Below are 20,325 nucleotides of genomic sequence, written 5' to 3'. Positions count from 1 at the left end.
AATGAAATGCTGTTCGGTCTTGTGCCATATGCCTGACTGTTCCAGTGTTTGTATCCATTGTTGTGGTAATTGTATCAATCCATTGCATTGAAGGTCTTCCTCTTTTCCGCTGGCCCTTGACTTTATCAAACGTGATGTCATTTTCAAGCTATCGGTCTTTCCTGGCGATGTGCCCAAAGTATGAGAGTCTAAGCCTAGTTATCTTTGCCTCTAGGGAACATTCTGGTTGTATTTCTTCTAAAACTGATTTGTTTGTTCTTCTGGCAGTCCATGATATTTTCAGTAATCTTCACCAACACCACAATTCGAATGCATCAATTCTTCTTCTATCTTCCTTTTTTAATGTCCAACTTTCACAGGCATATGAGGCAATTGAGAAGACCATGGCGTGAGTCAGACACACCTTTGTTCTTAAACTGATGTCTTTACTTCTGAAAACTTTAGATAGGTCTTTGATGGCAGATTTTCCCAGCGCAGTATGTTGTTTGATTTCTTGATTACTACTTCCCTTGGCATTGATTGTTGATCTGAGTAGAATGAAATCGTTGATGACTTCAATTTCTTCTCCATTTATTTTGACATTGTTTATTGGTCCATTTGTGAGAATCTTCGTCTTCTTCACATTCAGCTGTAGTCCATATTGCTAATTACAGGTGGTTTTATGCCGCTTCCGTCCAGGGAATCTACAGTAAGTGGCTTACCAAACCCATACCTCATGGGACTGAGGACTCTTGTGTTCTCTCCCTGCTTGCGTGTCTTGGGCAGGCAGGTTCTATCTGGAGCAGGTGGTCTCAGTGATACAGGCTGCCAAGCCAGCTAAAATTGGCTGGCTACAGAGGACGAGTGCAGCAAGGTTATCTAAAAGAGTGCCTGTTCCCCATATGTGTACTGAGGAACAGATCTTCCTTATGCTTCTCAGTTCTTTGAGAAATAAATAAATAGATGTGTCAGCTCTGAGGCTTTTTTGTAGCTGTCCCTTCCTTTTCAAACTCTCTTGTCGTATCAACTTCTATTCAAACTTAGCCAATCCTTGGAGGCATAAAGCAATAAACGTGCTTGATTTAAACAATTTGTTGATAGTTTCAGTTTGTGCTTTCCAATATTTACTGTTTAACCATGCCAATGCTAATCCTGTCTCCTGCTTCAGGGGCCTCTGTGCTAAATGCCACACGCTATTTCATTTATACATGCTTATTGTTTTGCAGGTCAGAATATATAGAGGGGCTAAGGACTCACTTCTCTTCTCAATCTGTTCAACTCTTCAGACTCAAAGGGGAAAACAGTGTTTTGGAGCATGTTTGGGGCTGCATATAGCACCTCTTGATCACTTTTTAAACCAAATACCTGACATTGCAGCAGGAGACCACATCATCCCAAGAAAAGATGCAACTGCTTTCAAAAGTTGCAGCCAGAACACAGGTTATTGATGTTTCTTTTCCCAGTTTTAAAACTCTGCTTGTCATATTTCAGTTCACCCTCCCTTGATATACATTCAGCATATAGGTTGAACAAATAAGGAGAGACTATATAGCTTTATCTCACCCCTTTGCCAACTTGGAGCCAGTCTGCCGTGCTGTGTTCCATTTCTACTGTGGCTTTCTGTCCTGCATATAGAATTCACAGGAGGACAATGAGATGTTCTAGGATTCCCATTTCCTAAGGATGTTCCACAGACTGACATGGCCAACAATCTTTCTTTAATCCATGAAGTACAGATTGACATTTTGGGGGTATTCTTTGGCCTTCTCAATTATCCAGCATGCATTAGCAATATTGTCTCTTGTTCCTTAGCCTTTTCTAAAACCAGCTTGAACATCTGGCATCCCTCATTCCATGTAGGGCTCTAATTTGCATTGGTAGATCCTAACCGTTATTTTGCTAGTGAGTAAAAATAAGGATATTGTGTGATAATTTACACATTCTCTTAAGTCTTCTTTCTTTGGTATTTGTATCTACATGGATTTATCTATCCATTTACTGTATTTATTCAAATTATATGGCCACCCATGTCAAATACATGACTTTGGGGGGCTAGCAATTATGAAAACAAGATAAAAACAATTACAACAAGTAATAAATAACATATACAGCAGCCAAGATAAAAAACCAAGCAACAACAATTAACACAAGTATGATATAGGCTCAAGCATATATCTAAAGGCTAAAGGCTCATTACAAAACCAGGTCTTCAGGGCCTTATGAAAGGCCAGCAGAGTCTGTTAGCCACTGTGTTCTCTAAATCTGCTGGCATAGTTTGGTAAGAACCTTTACTGATTCTTCTGTTGCTTGCCGTATTTCAGAAGATATTCCATCAATTCCTGTAATCTTCCAGCTTGGTAATGTCTTGGTTTTGACTTCTCTTCTCTTCTTAGCAATTTCCACCATCTGTTCTGACATACAGTTTGCTTTCTTCTGTTTCTTTGTGTTAATATGTTTTCTACTACAGATTAAGGTTACTATGGTAACTAATCATTTTGGCGGGTGAAGAGATTGAATTTAATTGTCCCCTTTTCAGTTGTTAATTTTTGCACCTGGGGGGAAGAACTTGCCTGGACTTGTTTTAGTTTCAGTTTCCCTTCTGTGTAGGCATGTAGAGAGTTAAGCAGCTCTCACTGAGAGCCTGTAAATATGTTTGCTTTCTGTAAATAAAATTATTTTTATAAAAATGCCTGGTGTGTGACTTTTCTGATCTCTCCTGGGCCAAAGGCTTTCCTAGCAATCTGCTAACACTTTGGCAGTCTGTTTTGACATTTATCTTTAACAACTTTGATTTCATTCCACAGTTCTTCTGGTTCTTTGTCAATGAGGTTCTGAACTTCTAAGTAATTCCTGATGTTCTCCTTGAAAATGGTGGGTATATGCTCAATATCATATCATACCGTGGAAACTGGTTGGCTTTGTTCTTTCATTTTTGCTTGACTTGGAAATTGCAGTTCATGATTGGTTCCACTGCCAGCCCTGACTGTTTCTTTTATAACTGAACTCTTCTATCTTTTGTATCAATAATCAATTTGATTTCTGTGTGCTCCGTCTGGGGAAGACTATGTATATTGTCATTTTGGTTGTGGAAGACAGTATTAGCAATGATGAAATCATTGGATTGGTAGGAACTGGTGACTCATTCTCCTGTCTCATTTCTGTTTCTTGGTCCATACAATCAAACCATGTTTTCCTCTCTCTTTCTGACGTTGGCATTCCAGACTCCAACCACAAGCAGCAGATCTTGCTGGCACGTTTTGTCAATTTCAGATTGAACTTGACCATATAACTTGTCAATCTCTTCTTCTGCATCTGTGGCTGGAGCATAAACTTGCATAACTGCCATATTAAAGGGTTGTACGTGACATCTGATTGATATCATTAGGTCACTGTCTGCATTGTAGCCAAGGACTGTCTTTGCTATATTCTGTAATTGCAGCTTTGGATTTTCTTCTCCTGTGTGGCAACATCGGCAACTAGACATCCAGAAGGCTTTAACATAGGCATGTCATAAATGTACCATTGGTACTACAAAAGATCCTCAGCTCTTCCTCAATAGTATATGGAGTACCATCTGACCTGAGAGGCCCATCATCCAGCACTATATCATTAATCATTTTATATTTTCTATCCATGTGGTTTTCTTGGTAAAATACAGGAGCAGTTTACCACCACCTTTTCTCACGCAATATGAAATTATGCCTTTGTGTTGTCACTAAAGGCATCATCCACCTCCAGGATTTTTCTCTCTTGCTGCTGCCCAGTTTAGGTGCTTGCTTGCTTTAGCTGGGCAACTGAGATGACCTTCATGCCTTGGGTGACCTACTGAGAGTACATGATTCTGACATACCCTCCTGCTGTTCTTTGCTCATCCCTCCCAGGAACATACCCTGCTACAATGAGACAGCAGCATTGCAGGGCTTTTGCAGGGAGAGTGTTATTCCCCATACTGTGTGCACTTGCATAAAGACATCATCAGATGCCTCAGCCCTTTGTGTATCCCTCTCAGTCCTGTTCTCAGCACTTGGCCTCGCACTATTTTCTGGCTTTATTCTCCCCTGCCCAGGATTTAGTTTAAAGCTCTCCAGGTAAGGTTGGCAAGGTGATTTCCAAACACATTCTTCCTAGTTCTCAAGTGGTACAGTATAGCCTGTTTCTTCCCAGGAGTCCCTCATCTTGGAAATACATCCTGTCAACTATTCCCATTGGCACCATCTGCTTGGCCAGTTATTCACCTTCAGTATTCTCTGTATTTCTGGACCATTTCTTTGATAAGAAAAAAGAGTGAAGAAAACATCACCTGTGCCTGCAGGGCCTTCATCCTATTGCCCTCTGCTTCATAGTCCCTTGCAGTGTCTTGAAGGCTATGTCATTTGTTCCTATGAGGGTCTGTTGAAAGGGCTATTTATCACTGGGCTTGAATTGTCTTGGGAGACTTTCTCTCAGATCCAAAATGTCCAGCGCACTTCTCTTGAAGGGCTCTCTAGCCAACAGATTGCTGCTTCAGTACCTCTGAAGATTCCTCCAAATGTTGTGCTCGCCCATGTGAAAATGCCCCATTAACTGTTTCTTGGCGTAATTGTGCAATGTCATCTTCAACCCACCCCAGCCCACCACAAGGTAGCCTGCCCTCATCTTCCTTGCTCTGCTTCACGTAATGCCCTTCATCCCCTTCCAGCACAGCCATGTCATGCCATGCAGTCAGGCTGGGATGAATTGTTCCAAGGCAAGCTTATGGGCAGGACCTGCCCTGCTCCTATGGACACCCAAGGTTATTGTGGGTGGATTCTCACTCTAGTTTCTGGCCACTGATTTTCAGGACCATTCACCTTTTGGCAGCAAGAGAGTCAGGGCTATCCCCTACACTGAGAAGCCATTGCTTCTGCTTCTCCTGACAACCCTCAGGTGGCAGGAAAAGCATGGGGAGATGGAAGGAGATGAGTCTTTTGGGTGCCAGTTCTCCCAAACACTGAAGCTGCAGCAGCATCCTGTACAAATAAAACGTATAAAATCTCTCCCTGCAGCTTTGGTGCTGTAGCGGCTAAGTCCCAGGGGATGGGCAACTTCACTGTAGCACTGCCAACTGGACAGCTTCCATTGGCACCCTTGCAATGAAGCCATGAGCACTTCATTGCTGCAGGGTGACACCAGAAATTGCAACTGGTAGCCCCACAGTGAAGCCAAGGGCAGCTTTCCTGTGAGGCTGCCAGCTGCAGAGCAGCTTCCATCCCACTTTCCTCCCTGTGGGAGCAGAAGCAAGGGGAAGCAACTCTTCAGCTGTTATTCTGTGGCAGGAAGTGGGTCTTTTTGATACAGGCTTTCAGCTTCTGCTTCCTTTCTCCCTCCATTCTGCCTGCCATCCAGGGTGTTAGGGAAGAAGGTGGGAGAGGATTGAGGGAGAATGGCTCCTTTGCTGCCCGTTCTCCAATCCCACAGTGATGACTCTCTGGGCCTGGAGAACTGATAGCAGAAGACCTGCTTTTTCCCAGGCAAGAAAAGAGGTGGGGAGCAAAGGGAGGAATGGCTCTCTTCTTTCCCTCACTTCCCTTGCTGTGGGAAAGGAGCAGCACTGATTCCACAGAGTGATCACTCCATGGGATCAGAGACTGACAGCAGAAAACCTACGAATCTCCTGCTACCAATTACTGGCACCAAAGCAGATGATCTGCATTCCACCTCTATCTCTCTCCTCCCCACACTTCCAGGACAGACAGACTTCCTATTCTCTTTTGATGCCAAGGCAGAGTGGAATTGAGAGCGTAGTCAATTCTTCTTGAAACTGCCATAGTTTTCTGCTGGCTCCCACAATGGATAACTATATTTTAGTACTGCCAGCAGAAAAACTGTAAGTATAGAATCTCCAATCACTATTACTTGTTGCTTCTCCTTCTTTGGGACAGAAGCAGGAATTCTTCCCTTTGGACAACCCATAGAGTCCTCTTCTTAGGTTTCTGGGCTTGGGCAGCTGCTTTTTATCTGGTGCTTCAGAAACATTAATGGTGAGGCTCCAAAACCTATTATCAAAGTCCCAAGTATAGCAGCTTTGCTTGACAGATGTGAGCCTTTGTGTTGCACTCCATCTCCTCTGCCTGGCTTTCTTCTATCTTCTGGGAAACTTCTTGTCCCTTCTCAAGCACCTCCTGGGTCTGATTCAAGAATTCCTCACCTTCCCCAAAAGCTGGAAGTTAGGTAATTTGGTGTCCAGCCACCTTATCTTCCAAGAGGGCTAGCTACCTGCAGATGCAATTCTTGTGTTCAGGGAAGAAAACAAACATGGCATATCCTTGTAGGTCATGAGAGCAGTCCCATCCATCTTCTTGAGCATCTGATGAACAACAAAGAACATAATAAAGTATCTCCTCTGTCATACTCCTGTTTTTTCCCCCTTGTTTGTTCATTCAGTGAGATTGATATCTGGGAAGTGTCTTCCTTATACAGTATGTCCTCTGAAGATGGCTCAACTAGGTCAATAGCAAGCAATGGTCTAATCACACACAATGGGCAATCAGCAACATCAGGAGACAGCAGCATCAGCCAGCCAGTAGTCTCTCCCTCTCCTTGGCTCTTCTCTCTGTATCTTCTCTCCCTGCAGTTGAACTCCCCTGCCAACTCTGTTTGCTCAATCATCGAGCTTCAAATGCTTTAAAATTTATATTGATTCCTTTGCCAGAAGCAGACTTATGTTTAAATCATGTATTTGAAACAGATAGACCTTTTTCTAAGCAGATATTCATTAATCACCATTCTTGTTCAATCTTGGATCTTAGAATGGCCCAATCACTTTTTCTCTACTTTTTCATCTCATTCTCTCCTGTCCATTCATGTCACCTAACAGAATAATTTTTCCCCTGGAGTACTTTCATTCAGAATGTCCATAATTTTCCCCACATTCATCTCTGAGCCTTCCATTATTACCATTCACTGGAGTGTAACATGCAACTGTCACTAGCCTATAGATTTCTACTTCATACCTTCTCACATACCTTATTAGCCCTCTCATTCATAACACTGTGCCACGAGAACAGGCAACCTTCATTTAGATCTATTACTTCCTTCACCCTTTTCTTCATTTCTCAGACCCATAACACATCTTTTTTCGTTCATTCATTATGGCCTTTACCTTTTACTCCTCTTATATTCCAAGTTGCCATCTTCTATATGCCATGGTCACCACCATAGTTATTGAACACCACTGCCCACAGTCAACTAAGGCTTTCATACAACACTTTTTAGCAATATAGAGACAATGTAGCCTAGATTACCAGCCTGAGTCATGCCCCTGCCACATGCAGCATTCCTGCCAAGAGCAAGGATTGTTCTAGTCAGTTCTCACACATTTTGGCTAGTATGCCAAAGTACAACCAAAGCTGAGTTTACTCCAAGCATGCTCATGCTATACTATGCAAGTGAAGCTAGGACCTCCAGAGAATACCTTGCAAGTCTTAAATCATTTGGAACAGAGTGGCATAACATGGTAGAAAAAAGAGTTGGGTATGCATGTATAAATAAACCATTGTCTGCCTCTCACCAATTCAGAGGTACATGTAGATGCCCACCTTCAGCCAACAACAAAACTATTCTATCCACCTAATAAGTTATATGTGTAGGAAATAGAATATCATGCTGTAGAATAATAGAATGAGTTCAGTCATGAAGGGAAAGGCTATCTGGAGTTGAGCCTGATGGCTTCAAGAACAGGGCCAGGTAGCTTTCTTGGTAATAATAAAAAGGTGGCTTGTCATTGTCTTCTTGACTTTCTAGTCAGGTATACAGCCCTGGGATTTCCTGATAGTCTCCCATCCAAGCACTAATAAGGTCCATTCTGTTTTAGGTTGTTTTTTTTTAAGAGATCGGTAAATGTCAGCTAGGTGCTGCCACCTGTTGTGGTATTGGGGAGAATGCAGAAGTGTTCATTGGCCTAGGTCAGATTGTGGCTTTGGTTTTCAGTAAAACACAAGAGTGATACAGCTGAGGTGGGCAGAAAACAGACTGGGATTTGTGGCGACTTGCTGTAGCTCAACAACAGTTCCTGGCTTAGCTGTTTAACAGCTGCAAAAATAACATTTTTGTCTTAAATAGGATTGCTGAAATGGAAACACTTGCTCTAACTAGGAATGGACTTGGGTTAAAGGACTGTGTACTTAGCTAAGTCTAATTCCAAGAATAGGTTCCCAGATGTATTCAGTTGATGGAACTTTGGTTTCTATTAAGAAAGGACATCTAATGTATCAGAAGTCTTTCCAACCCTTGTTTTATGAACACCAGTAAAGCTAAGGCTATTTAGAGTGAGCTTGTACTTTACATATAAGACAATTATACAATTCCAGCAAATGAATAACCAAGCTCTTCTGTCTTCAATTAATGTTATTTCATAGCTAGATGAAGGTATGACATTCAAAGATGTTGTAGAGCTGTATTAGAAACGCTGGAGTTGATTTCCTTTTCAAGGGTAATGTCAGATTTGTAATATACTTAAATCTCCAAACAATTTAGGAGAGAGATGCCACTCCCACAAATACTTACTCTTTAAGTATTTTCATAAAGCATGCTTGCAACTGTTGGGCTTATGAATGGATCCATAATAGGATCTTTGAAGGGGGTCCTTTTATTCATAGAATTTTACGCAAGGGAAGATGGGGTGGAGAGGATAGAGGAAAACAGCTCCAGAAACAATCACACTTGGAGGAAGTAGAGAATAGCATGCTCTGATTTCTTTCCACAGATATATTTGCTTTATATAGTGCATATCTTCACAGCTTTATAGTTTTCTTTATGCACGTGTTCAGTGCTGCTAAGTAGACACAAATACACAGGGGTTAGACAGTAGTTGTCAGAAAAAGAGTAAAGATTCCATAAAAGTTATACCAATGATAAAGCAGGTTGTCATTACAAAGGAGAATCTAAAGATAGATACAATTTTAAATAGCAGTAGGGAAAGCAAACAAACATAGACAGGCACAAATTAGGTTAAAAAAGAAAGGGGAAAAAAGAATTTAAACCCTCAAGAAGAAAAAGAGAGAGATGATATCCAAATGAGACCAGAGTTTTAGTAACCATGCAGGAAAAAAATGGAAATGAGTACAAAACATAAAACTGTTGCTAATTTTAGAGCATCTGGCTTCTACTATAGTTTGGCAGGGCATGAACCTGAAAACAGGATACAAGGGAAAGACAGATCTCCAGCATATTAACTATGGTTCTAATCTTAATTAAATAAAAACCAAATACCTAGTTGAAAGTCTAACTAACTGGAGGAGCTGTCAGATTAGTATTAAAGGATCTACAGGCTGTTGGTACAACACATACAAGACACTCTAGAGGGGTGTCCATAGTGTGTGGTCAAAAAAGCCAATGTGGTGGCCATGACAATGTGATCACACCTAAAAAACATCCAGCACTTTGATTAACCGTTGTGGGTGTCACCTTGACTTTTTTGACCATATCCTGTGGATACCTCTGGACTCCAGATTCAATTCCTGGAAGCTGTTCTTAAAGAAGAAATGGTAGTAAGAGCTGTGAGATACTAAGGAGCCATTGCCACTGGGAGCGGACAGTACTGGTTAATGAATACTCTGAAAGCAGCCAAGATGTTGTTCTCAAAAATAACCCTCAGAGATTTGATGAAAGCTTTATTTTTTCAGCTTGTGTTGGAAACTAGAATACAAAACTAATACTAGAGCAAGGCTGCTCAGCGTTTGCTTTTTACCCTTAGACCTATGCTCAAATAAATCTTTTACATCTGAATCATCTATAGTTCTGATGGGACATTGTTTAAAATAAAACATTTTTATTATAATAGGAAATAATCCGTACTCCCAGGTTTAATTAAATAGAAAGATGAAATTTCCTTCTTAGCAACATATGGTGGATTTTATTAAATCAAGTAATCACACTTGAGAAACTGTTTCTTTCATTGATGTTTTTACAATATGTACATTTAAGAAATCTTAAGTCACATTTAAAAAATTCAAAAATGACTACAGTTTAAATGATAAAATTATAGACATCATTACTAATTGTGCAATACACAGAAATTTAAACATTGGAATTCCCTGCAATAGATCTGCAACCTTGTTCCCGTAATACCTATGCAAGCAGGGTTGCAACATGCTTTCTATTTTTAACCTTACTCTCTGGTTTAAGATATTGCTTGAGGCTTAGTCATTTAAATTCATAAAGAGTATTCTCAACCTTTTTTTTTTTTTAAAAAAATTCTCATATGGCCAGAATGAATTTTGAAAGAGGTGTCAAGTTAAAGGAAATACTAAAAGAAAGTCAAAATGCATACACACGCATGTTGAGGAGGTTTGAAATAGCATACTATGTTCCACTAGAAATTCCAAGGAAAAAACTAAGACAGCAGATACACTAGACTGTGAAAACCAGTCTATCAGAGGCATCGAGAGGTGGAGAGAGCAGCCAAAAGGTGAAAGGCAGTAACAAAAGCAGTCAGACATACAGTAAGGCGTGCATGGTGGCTGCTCTTTATAACTGAAAGGCAGGATGGTTGATGTTCCACGTTCTGAGAGTGTATCGGCAGGAGACTGTTCAGCACCTATTGATGGATTCACACCATCTCCTTCTGTACCACAGCAACGAGTCAATACTTACAATTAACATGGTAAGAATAGTTTCAATATTCCCAAGTACAGTGCAATACTAGCATGAGGTACCACAGGTGAACTATGAAATGGAGTTACCTGCCCCAAAGCAAGGCAGCTACACGAATACAGCATGAGGCTGGAAATAACTATTGGGAGATGGAAGATTTGCACTCTAGACACCGGTTAAGGATAAGACTAGGAACTTTAATCCCAGCACTCAGCAGGACTGAAATAGGCCTGCTCAGGAGAGCATCATGAAGGCACAAGTGCAGTTCTGGGTGGGCCCAGGACTCCAAGTCATGGAAGACCACATACAAGATTACCATACAGAAAGTGGATCAGGACTTTGGTCAAGTTACATGAGCTCCAGGGCATCTGTCTTTGGATCTCCCAATGTGTTTCATTTCTACTGTGCTCTTGGCCAAAGGGCAAATTAATTGGTCCTCCAAAGCTGCATTTGCCCCACTGCATGACAGGGGAAGTGTTTATATTTCATCTATTGCAAGCCTAACAGCAGTTTGGGGATTGCAAGTTTGATTGGGGAAGTGCAAGTGAACATGATTAACCTCTATCCTCAGTAAAGTTGCTCCAAAATTTAGAGACTTCTACCTGCTTTACACGGCAGATGAAGATGTCAGAAGATCTGATCTCAGGCCTCCCAGTTCAACACAGCTTGGCTCTTTGCTCAAGCTTCCAGATTAAGGAATACGTACAGTATTCTCTTTCATGAGTACTGTTAGCAGTTTGCAAAACAACCAGGAATAAAGGTAATAGAATCACTTCATTTCTGGAGGGGAAAGAGGGCAAAGTGGCACAAAAAAGGGAAGGAGAAAAAGAAAAAAAGTTAGGCTTGGTTTCCATGAAGGCTCTGAAGGGGAGATATAAACACTTTTCACATTCTACTTGGTCATATCAACCCCTATTGGAGTTTCACAACAGAAATAAAGCCAGAAACCAGAGTCATGTCACTAGCAGTAATGGAACTATACTTGATATTCTAGGATTTGTTATTCTCGTTAAGCCAAGTTCCAGAGAGAAACTTCAGAGATCATCATCCAAGAAAAATCTGTGGCTGCTGCCTAAACGATAGACGCATCTGTAAGTCCAAAGGGAAGTTTAAAACTATTGCCATCATTTCTACAGTGCCTTGTGGTAACATAGCAAGTCAACAGTGTACAATAGTGGGGGGTGGGCTAAGAGGGAAGTGATGTTCAGGGACAGGATCCTGCAGTTGCAGATCAGACATACCAGCAGTGGCAGCTCTCTCATTTTACCTGCCACACCTTAGCATCTTCCACCATCATATCCAGTAGAAGGCTGGTGCACACTGTTCACTAAGATGAAGCAGTGATGGTAGGCTAGAGAGGGAAGTGCAGAGAGAAATGCAGAAGGACCCTTTTCCCAACCATTAAGAATGTACATATGCTCTATACATACATTCACATTTATATTAATATACATATAAAAAAACATACTCCAGCAGATGAGCAGAAGGGAGGTCAAAGGTCGGGGTCAGGGCCAGCCCTGGAATGTTTCATTCGCTCCTGCCATCATCACTCGATCCTCATGGAAGAGGAGTAGCAAGATGGCTCCTTAGCAGTACACTGAAGGTCTCTGCGGAGGTTCCTCTTCTCCCCAGTCTTGGAACACTTCCCCTCTGGGGTGGGAATCTGCTGCCATCCTGAAACGATGAGCCCCACACATGCTGGCAGCACGTGTTCGACTGTAAGCCAGTGCCCTCTTTCCTGAGTCATCTCATAGGCGAGTTGGTTCCTCCTCACTTTCGCTGCAGTTCCCACAACAGTCCTGGAGAATGAAGGGAGGGGGGTTTCGGGGAGGGAAAGGAGAAAGGGAGAGCACACAGCAAGCAGAGAGTGAGTCTGGTTATTCCACAAGCAGGTAGCCACAGGATTTTATTTCCATTCCCCACAGAGAAACTCCATTACTCAGAAAGGTGCTTTTTGGCCCAGTCCCCAAATAAGGCTGCCAAAAGTACTGCTTTCAAAATACAGTAATATTCTCTGGCAGCCAAAACTCATTGAACCTTCCATCAAATTTCTTTCCGGCCAGTCTGTGCATTTTCCACACACTTGTAATGCTTACTTATGGGTTATGGAGAATATAAATGCCATTAGCAACCACAAACAAAACAAATATCACTGTGTATTAGTGTACCTAGTCCAAAGATCAGAATGTATCTCATTCTGCCCAGTAAAATTACAGTGGGAAGATGTGCAATACAGAAATATGAACCACTTATTCCATTGGAATAAGGCAATTAACACGGGAACCTAACTGTGGAAAGTTGTAAGTGTCCAGAATATTAGCAAGATCTTAGAAAGCTCTCAGGGCCATTGGTACAAAATGAAAGGAGAAAAACCCTTTCATTTCCCAGTAATAGAACTACATATACAGGAACCATGGTAGATTGAGATTTTTTTAAAAAAAAATCTGTTTCCATACCCAAAGACCAAGATAAAGCATTCTTGGTGTTTTGTAGGAAGTAGAATTAGTGACTTATGGAATTATTAATGTACAGAAGCAGCATTTCTTGATGGGGTGGGGAGGGGGGCAGGAAGGAACTGAAAGGATAAAGTCCTCAATTCGCTTGTCTTGTCATGCCTGCAGGGAAGTCTGGAGCACCTGCTTGTCACTTTCTTGAACAGAACAGTGCAGAGGAGAGGTTTCTCACCTCTGGAAAAAGCGAGCATGCTGTGAGAGGCCCAGCCAGGTAGCCCAGCTCTTTTCCAAAGATGGCTGCCATCAATCAGAGCCACTACAGCAGGCTATTGAGTCGTACTGGAAAGTGGGAAGTACCCATAGAGGTTAGAGGCCAGTTCAAAATTGCCCTTGTTTACTATATGTATGCAAAGTAAAATAAATAATAAAAAGAACGCACACAGCATTGTTCTTAAACTACATGGTAGCTGTGGTTGCAGTGGAAAATGCTCTATTTTTAAATCATGAAGCCATGCAAAGGAGAAGGAACAACCTTGGGAGAAGACAATGGAACCTTCAAGTGTTCCAAGCTCTCCTGCTTCTGCTGGCTTAGAGTTTTCCCCATGGGACACAGCAGTTCTGGCCCAGTATGGACAATAGGCCTTTAAGAAGATGTAATGTTGCTTCTTAAGAGGTACTTGAGCAGCTTCAGCCTCAAGACAGTGCTACAGATGTGATGCTGCTGCCCTGGGGCAGGAGGCTTGTTCCCAGCAAAGAGACTTCCCTGCTGTCTCAGGAGGAGCCTTAAAGGCATTTGCTTGTGGGCATATCCACATATTTAGGAGCAAATGCAATGTTTACGTTAAATGGACCTTCATGGAAAGGCTTCCCCAGTGATTATTGTCACTACAAAGAACAGATGGTAGGCCTTTAAGCTTATTCCTCCATTCAGACTGCTACTTCAGGAAGGAAGCTGAGATAACTACAAAGGTAGTACTCATGACCTTAACAAAAGGCTACTCTATTTGGATGCAAAACTCTGGATGACCAGAAAAAGTCCATCAAGAGTTGCTATTAGCTGCCAGCTTGTTGCCATTCAAATGTTTTAACTCAGATACGATAGCCTGACTGCATTTAGACTCCTGGTCAGTTACTGGGAAGACATCACTCACCCAGGATTTGATTTTTAATGAAGAATGTGGACCTAGCATATATCCCAGAGATCTCATCAATGGAAAATGGATGCGTAGTTGACTATCTACCTATCAAGCAGGGCTGGGAGGAGTAGCAGGAATGTGTGGGAATGCTAAATCTCTAGCCAGATGAACCATTCAACAGTCTGCTAATTTTGAGTACATGAGGTGACTATCAGGAAAGTATAATGATATCCCCTCTGGGCTTCCAGTGGGAACATGGTGGTCTAAACAGCTGTGCTTGCAGGCTCCACAAGCAGAACTGACAACGCTGCAATTTTTGGGCTCAGGCAGGTTTCTCCTGAAGCCCAGAAGCATTTTTCCAGAGAGAGGAAAAGACTCAGAATTACCCCATTTGTCTTTGGGAAGTTCTGCTTGCAGCCTGAAAATCGCAAACAGCACTTGTGATCGATTGGTAAGAGCAGCCAGGAGGCTGGGGTGTCACCATTTCCAAGCCGCGTTGTAGCCTTAAAGGGACATTAAAACCAGCCACCCCATTTCTAAATCACCCAATTTTTCTTTTATGTACCCTAAGAGACTTCAGCAAAGGATCGTTACCTTGTCATGATGCTGGAGCTTGAGCACCTCAATGATGCCATGAGGTAAACCGTGAAGGGCCACCCAAGACAGGAAGGTCATGACAGAGAGGTCAGACTAAATGCGATCCCTGGGGAAGGTAATGGCAACCCACCCCAGTATTCTTGCTGTGAAAACTCAATGGATCAGTACAACCAGAGGTATGTTGGTATACCATTGGAAGATGAGACCCCCAGGTCAGAAGATGGTCAAAATGCTACTGGGGAGGGACAGAGGATGAGTTCAACTAGCCCCAGACGTGATGACGCAGCTAGCTCAAAGCCGAAAGGACAGCTAGCGGCCGACGGTGCTGGTGGTGAACGGCGAATCCGATGTTCTAAGGATCAACACATCATTGGAACCTGGAATGTAAGATCTATGAGCCAGGGCAAATTGGATGTGGTTATTGGTGAGATGTCAAGATTAAAGGTAGACATTTTGGGTGTCAGTGAACTGAAATGGACTGGAATGGGCCACTTCACATCAAATGACCACCAGATCTACTACTGTGGACAAGAGGACCACAGAAGAAATGGAGTAGCCTTCATAATTAATAGTAAAGTGGCTAAAGCAGTGCTCGGATACAATCCAAAAAATGACAGAATGATCTCAATTCGAATTCAGGGCAAGCCATCTAACATCACAGTGATCCAAATATACACCCCAACCACAGATGCTGAAGAAGCTGAAGTAGAGCAGTTCTATGAGGATCTGCAGCACCTACTGGACAACACGCCTAAAAGAGACGTTATTTTCATCACAGGAGACTGGAATGCTAAGGTGGGCAGTCAAATGACACCTGGAATTACAGGTAAGCATGGCCTGGGAGAACAAAACGAAGCAGGACATAGGCTGATAGAATTTTGCCAAGACAACTCACTCTACATAACAAACACTCTCTTCCAACAACCTAAGAGACGGCTTTATACACGGACTTCACCAGATGGACAACACCGAAATCAGATTGACTACATCCTTTGCAGCCAAAGGTGGCGGACATCTATACAGTCGGTAAAAACAAGACCTGAAGCTGACTGTAGTTCAGATCACGAACTTCTTATTGCACAATTTAGGATCAGACTAAAGAGATTAGGGAAGACCCACAGATCAGCTAGATATGAGCTCACTAATATTCCTAAGGAATATGCAGTGGAGATGAAGAATAGATTTAAGGGACTGGACTTAGTAGATAGGGTCCCGGAAGAACTATGGACAGAAGTTCGCAACATTGTTCAAGAGGCGGCAACAAAATACATCCCAAAGAAAGAGAAACCCAAGAAGGCAAAATGGCTGTCTGCTGAGACACTAGAAGTAGCCCAAGAAAGAAGGAAAGCAAAAGGCAACAGTGATAGGGGGAGATATGCCCAATTAAATGCAAAATTCCAGAGGTTAGCCAGAAGAGATAAGGAATTATTTTTAAACAAGCAATGTGCAGAAGTGGAAGAAGACAATAGAATAGGAAGGACAAGAGACCTCTTCCAGAAAATTAGAACCATCGGAGGTAAATTCCAGGCAAAAATGGGTATGATCAAAAACAAAGATGGCAAGGACCTAACAGAAGAAGAAGAGATCAAGAAAAGGTGGCAAGAATATACAGAAGACCTGTATAGGAAGGATAACAATATCGGAGATAGCTTTGACGGTGTGGTCAGTGAGCTAGAGCCAGACATCCTGAAGAGTGAGGTTGAATGGGCCTTAAGAAGCATTGCTAATAACAAGGCAGCAGGAGATGATGGCATCCCAGCTGAACTGTTCAAAATCTTGCAAGATGATGCTGTCAAAGTAATGCATGCTATATGCCAGCAAATTTGGAAAACACAAGAATGGCCATCAGACTGGAAAAAATCAACTTATATCCCCATACCAAAAAAGGGAGACACTAAAGAATGTTCAAACTATCGAACAGTGGCACTCATTTCACATGCCAGTAAGGTAATGCTCAAGATCCTGCAAGATAGACTTCAGCAATTCATGGAGCGAGAATTGCCAGATGTACAAGCTGGGTTTAGAAAAGGCAGAGGAACTAGGGACCAAATTGCCAATATCTACTGGATAATGGAAAAAGCCAGGGAGTTTCAGAAAAACATCTATTTCTGTTTTATTGACTATTCTAAAGCCTTTGACTGTGTGGACCACAACAAATTATGGCAAGTTCTTAGTGGTATGGGGATACCAAGTCATCTTGTCTGCCTCCTGAAGAATCTGTATAACGACCAAGTCGCAACAGTAAGAACAGACCACGGAACAACGGACTGGTTTAAGATTGGGAAAGGAGTACGGCAGGGCTTTATCCTCTCACCCTACCTATTCAACTTGTACGCAGAGCATATCATGAGACATGCTGGGCTTGAGGAATCTAAGGCTGGAGTTAAAATCTCTGGAAGAAACATTAACAATCTCAGATATGCAGATGATACCACTTTGATGGCTGAAAGCGAAGAGGAACTGAGGAGCCTTATGATGAAGGTGAAAGAAGAAAGTGCAAAAGCTGGCTTGCAGCTAAACCTCAAAAAAACCAAGATTATGGCAACCAGCTTGATTGATAACTGGCAAATAGAGGGAGAAAACGTAGAGGCAGTGAAAGACTTTGTATTTCTAGGTGCGAAGATTACTGCAGATGCTGACTGCAGTCAGGAAATCAGAAGACGCTTAATCCTTGGGAGAAGAGCAATGACAAATCTCGATAAAATAGTTAAGAGCAAAGACATCACACTGACAACAAAGGTCCGCATAGTTAAAGCAATGGTGTTCCCTATAGTAACATACGGCTGCGAGAGCTGGACCATAAGGAAGGCTGAGAGAAGGAAGATCGATGCTTTTGAACTGTGGTGTTGGAGGAAAATTCTGAGAGTGCCTTGGACTGCAAGAAGGTCAAACCAGTCCATCCTCCAGGAAATCAAGCCAGACTGCTCACTTGAGGGGATGATATTAAAGGCAAAACTGAAATACTTTGGCCACATAATGAGAAGACAGGACACCCTGGAGAAGATGCTGATGCTAGGGAGAGTGGAGGGCAAAAGGAAGAGGGGCCGACCAAGGGCAAGGTGGATGGTTGATATTCTAGAGGTGACGGACTTGTCCCTGGGGGAGCTGGTGGTGTTGACAACTGACAGGAAGCTCTGGTGTGGGCTGGTTCATGAAGTCACGAAGAGTCGGAATCGACTAAATGAATAAACAACAACACCCTAAGAGAGCCTTTCTGGAGCAAGGAAAAACGTGTTCTCTTGATACTTATCGTTATTTTTGTGATCAATTTCTTTTTTAAAAAAATCTTTTTAAATTTTGGATTTTGCTTCCCTTCCAAATATTAAGGAAGGTTAAGAGTACATAATTGTCTCCCTGCTATCATTTTTGTACTAAATTTGAAGATTTTAGCATTTTCCTACACGTTGAATCTTCTGTTTTGAACTTTCAGATTTCTGTTGCTACTTTCCCTGGGGAATGGCTTATCATACTTTCACTTCTGTAAACAAGTTTTGGAATTTTTCTATTATCTCCCACTCTTGCTGGCTAAGTACCTAGGGGGCGCCATAATCTACTGCGTGAGCCATGGAGGATTTCAAGCAGACTTTCTCGGATTTTTGTCGTGACTTTAAACAGATCCTTTTTGATTCCTGTGAAGTTTTTATGCAAGTCATTCAGGACATTGTGGAAAATATGAGGTCTAAAATGTGTCATCTGGTTGGGGATGTCGTTGAAGAAACTGAAGAGCTTAACAATGATAGAAATGTTTCTTCTAATAGCAAATTGGGGCTTCTGTTGAAATGCTGGATGAAGATCAGATAGTCAAGTTGAAGAAATTAAAGGGTCAGATCAAATTGCAAGCCATAATGAAATTGAATTGCTGATGGAATATTATGGAATATTATGGAAGAGAAGGGGTTATTATATATGGGAGGCTTTTTGTTGAGAAGTTGGAGTTCTTAAGGGCGGCAGTTGGGCTGTCTGATTTCCTTATGAAAAAAGCTCTGTGCCATTGTGGGGATATGTAAATGTTCTAGTTTATTTTGAAGTAGGGTAAGGGCTTAAGAATATTTATCTGGATTGTTTCTAGGGCTGGTTTGACTTCATTCACCTTTAACAATTTGGATTAAGATTAATAAGGTATAATAAATGCTTTTAGGCTTAATATGATTAAGATTATTATAATTGTTGTATTATTAATTATAATGGCAGGCAATTTATATGCTTTTTAGTTTGATTGTTATTATAGTAGACAGGAATGTATAGAATAGTAGTAGGGCGGAAATAAATGTTATCTTTGGGGGGAAGTTGATTAGGAGATACACACACACACACACACACACACACACTCTTTTTCTTTTAATATAAGGGGATGGAGCAACTGTATTTAGTGATCTTTATAATGTGCCAATGGAATGATTTATAGAAATAATGTAATTTTGGTTTAATATAGAGTAAGGGATTGATTATGGAAAATTTGTTGTACATCCTTGCTGTTAAAAGTCAGAAGTCACCTCTTGTAATTTTTTTTTTTTGAATTCTCTTGTGTTTTTACTTTTTTTTAGTTTTTTCTTTTTGTATTTTTGTATTTTTTGTATTTTTTATCTTTGTCTTAAATCTAATAAAATTCTTATTTTAAAAAAAGGAAAGTATAATGATATCCCCTCTGACCTGCTGCCCAATTGTCTCAATTTCCTGAGTGTCATGGAACAACTTTGGGGGTTCATGCTGCACAATCTCAGGTTACTTTGTCCGGGTGATTTCAACAAACCCACCAAGTTTGCTCAGTAAGGAGTAACCCAGGATTTCATGCCAATCAGCAACATGTGCCAGTGAAAATGTGATACCATGTATACAACAGAGCACCCTCTTCCTTTGGTATTCTGATGGAATTGATACTCTGAAGGAAGAAGAGTTACATGAAGTAAGCTATAGCTCACAAAAGCTTATGCCTTTTAATAAAATTGGTTAGTCAAAAAAGATTATATTAGATTCCTTCTGATTTGTCTTTATTATAATGGTCTGATAACATTACGATTTGTTCTGGACAGGTTACTAGTATGGACCTCTCCCTAAACAGCAAATGGATCAAAATGGCCCCCTGAAGGGGCTTCGGAAATGTCCTGCCTCATTTTTTAATGGGAGTGTCAAAGCCTGCTTGTGTAGAATATGGAAATGGCTTATTCCTATCATTCTCAATTTGACCTCATGGCAGAATTAGATCATTCTTGGTAGATAAAACTGTTCACCCTGACTGAGACTCCATTATTGGAGCAGGGTCAAATTAATATAACTTGATATAATTCTGGCAACTACTTACCTGGTTTATTGACTCCTCTGAGCTGGTATGTCTTAAGAAGTGAACAGGGTATCTATAGCAGTGAAGGCTAATACATGTTTATCTAACCATTGCCCCTCCTTGCTAATTAAATAAGCTAACAAGACTGATGTCATGGGAAAGGAAGAAGATTAATGTTTCTTAGCAGAAGGGTTGCAGGATGCAATAATCAAACCTTTTCTCCCATGATGTTGTGCAGGATTGTCATGTGCCCTACTTTATTCAATGGCTA

At 41.4% G+C, this 20,325-nt stretch overlaps 1 protein-coding gene across 1 annotated transcript in view; it reads right to left on the bottom strand.

The window, feature by feature from the left end:
- Positions 1-9,595: 9,595 nt before the first annotated feature.
- Positions 9,596-20,325, bottom strand: part of GRK6 (G protein-coupled receptor kinase 6) — a 36,678-nt gene continuing 25,948 nt past the window's right edge. The window contains exon 16 of the mRNA XM_063292068.1: positions 9,596-12,389. Coding sequence (XP_063148138.1) covers positions 12,339-12,389 — 51 coding nt within the window. The 3' untranslated portion in view covers positions 9,596-12,338. The remainder of the gene's footprint in view (positions 12,390-20,325) is intronic.

The sequence above is a fragment of the Candoia aspera genome, chromosome 2 (assembly GCF_035149785.1).
Source record: "Candoia aspera isolate rCanAsp1 chromosome 2, rCanAsp1.hap2, whole genome shotgun sequence".
In the NCBI taxonomy this organism is placed as follows: Eukaryota; Metazoa; Chordata; class Lepidosauria; order Squamata; family Boidae; genus Candoia; species Candoia aspera.
The sequence above is the reverse complement of the archived record's forward strand: the minus strand, read 5'-3'. Positions and strand labels throughout refer to the sequence as shown.